Source organism: Oryzias melastigma, unplaced genomic scaffold (assembly GCF_002922805.2).
Source record: "Oryzias melastigma strain HK-1 unplaced genomic scaffold, ASM292280v2 sc00659, whole genome shotgun sequence".
In the NCBI taxonomy this organism is placed as follows: Eukaryota; Metazoa; Chordata; class Actinopteri; order Beloniformes; family Adrianichthyidae; genus Oryzias; species Oryzias melastigma.
In genome coordinates, this window is record NW_023417247.1 from 11,803 (window position 1) to 18,065 (window position 6,263).

At 38.8% G+C, this 6,263-nt stretch overlaps 1 protein-coding gene and 1 long non-coding RNA gene across 2 annotated transcripts; both read right to left on the reverse strand.

Moving 5' to 3' along the window:
- Positions 1 to 167: 167 nt before the first annotated feature.
- Positions 168 to 2,111, reverse strand: LOC112140175. Its single transcript, XR_002918129.2, has 4 exons — positions 2,048 to 2,111; positions 1,519 to 1,563; positions 773 to 790; positions 168 to 667 (listed from the first exon to the last, which is right to left on the reverse strand). It is a non-coding gene; the product is annotated as an uncharacterized LOC112140175 (long non-coding RNA).
- A 320-nt stretch (positions 2,112 to 2,431) lies between these two features.
- On the reverse strand, positions 2,432 to 3,906 carry LOC112140172 (putative high mobility group protein B1-like 1). Its single transcript, XM_024263059.2, has 3 exons — positions 3,211 to 3,906; positions 2,885 to 2,938; positions 2,432 to 2,590 (listed from the first exon to the last, which is right to left on the reverse strand). The coding sequence occupies exons 1-3, from the start codon at positions 3,452 to 3,454 to the stop codon at positions 2,511 to 2,513; spliced, it is 378 nt and encodes a 125-aa protein (XP_024118827.1). The 5' UTR covers positions 3,455 to 3,906; the 3' UTR covers positions 2,432 to 2,510.
- Between the last annotated feature and the right edge of the window lie 2,357 nt (positions 3,907 to 6,263).

Genomic DNA, 6,263 nt, shown 5'->3' on the forward strand with positions numbered 1-6,263 from the left:
TAGACAGAAGTGAGATTGACTTGGAGTAACATTGAGTCGTTTAGGCGTTCCCTTGATTTTCGGAGCAGTGTAGTTTAATTATAATAATATAGAACCTTCAGCCATCAGCAAGGATAGGCTCCAGCAACACAAAAGAGATTCAACGAGTTAGGAAAATGGATGCATGGATTATAAAGGGAAACTGAACAAAAGTGAACATCAAAATGTAGTTCTGATTAAATGTGAAAATGCATTTTAATCTGAAATAAAAAAAAACAAATAAAACTTCAGTTGATCCACATGAAATTGAGATTTTATTCTTAAAATCAAAATCCAAAGTATTGCATAGAGACAAAACAGCTGTGAGGCTGATTGAACATCAGAGAAGAAAACAAATTGGTAATGAAACATTGCAGTGATAAAAATAATCTGAATTTGTCATTAGATTGCTACATTTGTACTAAAAATATTTAGTATTTTTAAGAGAAAAAAATTATTTAATTTTGACTATCACAACAAGTCTTATAAATTGTCTATATTAAGATCAGCAGTTCACTCATCAAAGCTTTGATTTCAGAACAGGAATGATCACTAAGAAGTATAATATGGCAAAGTGGATCCAACAACGGCTCAGTCTCGGTCACTCTTTCTATCAGCTCCATCTTGTACTTCTTCACAGATTATTTTCCTGTAAAATAAATAATAAAAAAGACTCTTCAGGAAACTGAAAGATTCATTTATAGTCCGTTAAAAAAACCTGCTTAAATAGAACGTTCTTGATTGACACACTTACAGGGGTGGGATGTGATGCCTGTTTAGGAAATAAGAAAAAAAAAAAAAAAAAGGTTTGAACAGATGTGATCATTGATTACAAGACAGTTCATCCGTCAATCATGGTTCAACACATACAGCAGAATTACTGAGCTGCTGAGAGTTTTGATCTGAACTACCGACGTCCCAGAATGGAGTGATGATTAAACTTTAACTACCTGCTACCAAAATGTCAATTTAATCTTTCTGAAACTAAACAAACTTCCACCTTCAAAGTATTCCTTTCAAGTTTATGATACTTTTACTGGCGTTTTTATTCTTTGTGACTGTCTTATGTTTCACTCTTTTATGTGGTGTTTCAGTTTAGACCTCAAGTCTCTAAAAACATAAATGAAATAACTGTTTGACTTTTGAACATCGCCTCATCCCTGCAGGACAAGAGGCTCCTCCTTGAAGAGAAGTTTTATTTAAGAAGCTCACCTGCAGCTGCAGCAAAGAAAACTGAGTTTTATTTCAAACAGACAAGTCGTTACAACGGTTACATTAGAAGATCTTTACTCATGCACGAGTGGGTGTGTTCTTTAACTTTTTTTGTAGTGGAAGCTCTCAAGTGTTCGGGTGCATCGAGTCTGAGGGATTTTTAGTTTATGGTGGTGAAAAGATCTGCAGCTGAGACAAATGCTGCACGAGAGTTAACACACTAATGCTCACAAATGTCACATCTGAGGTTAAGTGGAGATAAATGCAGACATGGGAATCACAGCTTACCTCAACATGACTGGCTCCAGCTGATCTCAGTAGATTAGCTATCATCTGTTCCAACAAAATGATGAGGAAACACAGTTATTTTCCAATTAAACTGGAAAATTTAATTTTAAAATTTACTGTGAGAATAAACGAGGTATAAGGAATAACAACAGTTGAAGGGTCAGAGCTTTGTGATCAATCAAAAGCTGGGGTGGGATTATATAAGTTCGCTTCCTCCCACTCCCTTTCAAGGGATTTACTTGTGACTCAATGTGATGTTATTTTTTACATGTATTATTCCTGATTTCTTTGAAATAAACCATTTAATTAATTCATTAATTCATTTAATCAACTTATTAGTATAGCACTTGTAAAGCAGGAAAGTACAGAAAAAAGTGAAAAATCAATAAACAGTAAAATACAATTAAAGATACAATAGTTAAAATATTTAAATAAAGACAATCAAACAATACTTTTTTTTATTACTGAATGTGAATTCCAGTTTAGGATTAAAGTGTGTGATGGTCACCAAAACTTGTAAATCACCTACCATCTTCCTCTTCCTCTTCCTCTTCCTCTTCCTTTTCCTCTTCCTCTTCCTCTTCCTCTTCCTCTTCCTCTTCCTCTTGTTTTGTTTCAAATGAAATAAAGATAAAAACACAGTTAGACTGGAAAATATAACTTAACTGAGAAATAAGTGAGAATAAAATGAGGTAGAGAATCAAACATTAACAATATTAGAGCTTTTGTGTTATAATATTTTCTCATGTCAAATGTGGTTTCCAGTTCAGTTTTCTTTATTTCTGAACTTAGTGACCCCCCAAAAAATCCCTTTATCGTATTCGATATCTGGTTTTATTTACAAATGTGATGATGGAAAAAATCTCAAACTTTTTTCACGTTTTCACTGAGATGATCTCAGACAATCAAAAAATATATATTTTTTTTATTATTACTGAGTGTGAATTCCAGTTTAGGATTAAAGTGTGTGATTGTCACCAAAAACTTGTAAATCACCTACCATCTTCCTCTTCCTCTTCATCTTCGTCTTCGTCTTCATCTTCGTCTTCGTCTCCGTCTTCATCTTCGTCTTCTTCTTGGTTTGTTTCAAATGAAATAAAGAGAAAAACACAGTTAGACTGGAAAATATAACTTAACTGAGAAATAAGTGAGAATAAAATGAGGTAGTGAATCAAACAAATCTTTTGATGGTCAAATTCTCAAACCTTGTCATGTTTTCACTGAGAGAATTTTTGGGTTTTATTTTATTCTTTAAATTTTGCTGAGAGTAAAAAGTGTTTTTAATTCACATTTCATAAATAACTGAAGAAAAAAATGGTTGCAGTGTTTATATTATTTAATAAATGTCAATAAAAAGCAAATAGACCTGATGTTCTCTTGGTTGTTTTACGGGATTCCAACATCTTTTTTGCAGCTGCAGCTGTAAAACAAAAAACAACAATACTTAAACGGAGCCGTGACAGCAACAAACAGGACTGACTCTTCTTTTCTAATAAAAAAGTTATTTTATCTCTTTGAGACAAGATGAGAAATAAATTACTTAAGAGGAAAACCACCAAACAATAATTAAACATTGACAACTTTGTATTCGTTTGATGTTTAAAGCTAAGTTGAAGAGACAGGTTTAATGAAATGATGATTGTTGGTTTCAAACTCAAACAAAACGGCACAAAAACAATGAAAAACTCTTACCCAGCCTTTTTGCCTGTTTATTCAACTTTGCTTCTTTGAGAATTTCCACAGCCACCTTCAGGACTTTGTTCTTCGAGAACACGGACACCATCACCTTTGCAACATCTATGTAGTCCTTGCCCTCCACCTGTTTCTTGTGAACTTTTGGATGTTCCTCTCTGTCCAGCAGCTGATAGACGAATTCCTTAAACTCCTCTTTGGAGAGTTTCCTCAAACATCTCTTGAGGACTTTTTGGACAGACATTTTTCACGGCAGATGCACACTGATGTTCTCTGCAGCGTTCCTCTGAGACCTCTGACTGTTCAACACAAGCAGGGTAGATGTATAAGGAAAAGGTGCCTTCATGAGCAAATGGTAAACTCCCCTTATAATGAGCTGGTAAGCGGAGAAACTCCCCCTACAGCCCTAAAAAATGCAACAACATCCTTATCGAAAGTAAGAAATCACAAAACCGGTAAGTCGGGTTCATCATTTTGGAGGTGATTCAGAGCAGTTTCTGCAGAGCTAGATAAACAATCGTGGAACTGAATGATCTGAATGGATTGGTCCATCGTCCAAACATCCCTTTTGCGATCACAGGGTTGCTGGAGCCTATCCCAGTCACTGTGGGGTTCACCTTGGGCAGTTCACCACACAGGATCACACCAAGACAACCACACACACTCAGTCTCCATTTCTGTAAAATATCCAACATGTTTTCACTTTCCTGCTGTGTTGGGGTCACAGTTTATAACGTAGACATTCACGATGTGTTCTATATCTGGTGGCCTCAAAGCTTCATGATATCCTCCACACAATGGACTCGAGCATGTAAACTATGACAGTATAATGATGTCGTGATATTGATTGATTGGTTTATTTCAAGCCTAGATTGAAAAATACAGGACAAAACACACATTATTTCAAAGTCATTACAGAAACAATTAAATGCATTGATTAGAAAATAGAATATAAAATAAAACACACTTATGTCACATTTGGTTCATTCATTTTTTTGTGATAATTAACTAAAGTCAGTAGAGTTTGATTGATTACTTGAACAAGAGTGGGAAGAAGCAAATTTATCTAATCCCACCCCTACTTAATTACTTCATTTCACTGTTTTGCATAATTATGTAATCCTGTTAATACTGAAATTAAAACTTGCCTTTGAAAGGCAAACGATAAGAAAATTTAATGACAGAGAAAACCGTCCCAAAAGAGGCCATGGAGAAATATATTCAGGAGGCACTTTCTTCTGGTCTCATTCGCCCCTCTTCGTCTCCTGTGGGTGCAGGGTTCTTTATTTTGTTGAAAAGAAAGACAACACTCTGAGGTCGTGCATCGATTGCCGAGCACTGAATCAAATAACTGTCAAAAACAAATATTCTCTACCGCTCCTCAGTTCTGTTTTTGATTCCATACAAGGAGCTCACATTTTCTCCAAGCTCGACCTACGCAATGCTTACCATCTAGTCCGGATAAAAGAGGGAGACGAGTGGAGGACTGCATTTAACACCCCTTCAGGACACTTTGAATACCTAGTTATGCCTTTTGGACTTACCAACGCCCCTGCAGTTTTCCAGCACCTAGTTAACGATGTCCTCCGGGACTTTATTAATCGCTTTGTTTTTGTCTATCTGGACGATATCCTGGTTTATTCTCGTGACCTCGCCCAACACGAGATTCATGTCCGCCGTTTCCTGGAACGGCTCCTGGAAAATCAGCTCTATGTAAAAGCAGAAAAATGTGAGTTTCATGTCTCCTCCATCTCCTTTCTTGGCTACGTCTTTGAAGCAGGTCAGAAACGCCCAGATCCATCCAAGATCGAAGCTGTCTCCAAATGGACACCCCCTTCAAGTCGCAAAAAACTTCAACAGTTTTTGGGGTTCGCCAATTTCTATAGAAGGTTCATTCGCAACTTCAGTGTCATTGCATCCCCTTTAACCAGACTAACTTCTCCTCTCAAACCTTTCAGTTAGAATCCTGAGGCCCAAAGGGCTTTTGACACCCTCAAGAACCTCTTCGTCACAGCCCCCATCCTCATTCTACCTGATCCCACTCGTCAGTTTATTGTTGAAGTGGATGCGTCAGATTCCGGTGTTGTTGCAGTACTGTCTCAGAAAGAACACACTTCTGGTACACTAAAGCCTCGTGCTTTTTTTCCAAGAAACTGTCATCTGCAGAACAGAACTACTACATTGGGAATCGGGAGCTGTTGGCCATAAAGATGGCCCTGGAGGAGTGGCGTCATTGGCTGGAGGGGTCGACACAACCCTTTATTGTATGGACTGACCATAAAAATTTCGCCTATCTTTGCACTGCAAAGAGACTAAACTCACGTCAGGCACGGTGGTGTCTGTTCTTCGATCGTTTCAACTTTATCATCACCTACAGACCCGGCAGTCGCAATCTCAAGCCCGATGCTCTCTCCAGACAGTTTAATGCTTCTGACATCTCCTCTGACTCCACTGTATCGCCAGACTGCATAGTGGGCTTGTTGACCTGGGAAGTGGAGACGCGTGTACGCCAAGCCCAAGGTGAGGAACCCAATCACGTGCAATTCCCTCTCGGAACACTGTTTGTGCCCTCTCGTCTCAGGTCTGACGTTATTACTTGGGGCCATGCTTCCCGTGTCTCCTGCCACACCGGGGTCCACAGGACATTCGGCCTCCTACGCAGACGCTTTTTCTCACCTTCCATGGAGAAGGATGTGCTGGACTATGTCGCTGCTTGTTCAACCTGTGCCAGATCTAAGACATCAAACACGCCTCAATCAGGACTGCTCCACCCTTTGCCTACACCTAACAGACCCTGGTCGCACATTGCTCTGGACTTCGTCAACGGCCTGCCCTCATCCAATGGTAACACAGTCATTCTCACTGTCATTGACCGCTTCTCCAAGTCTTTTCAATTCATAGCACTGCCTCAGCTACCTTCTGGCATGGAAACTGCCACTGTCCTGGTCAATCAGGTCTTCAGACATCATGGAATCCCTAGAGACATCGTGTCTGACCGTGGGCCGCAGTTCATCTCACAAGTTTGGAGGGCTTTCTGCTCTGCTCTAGGCGCC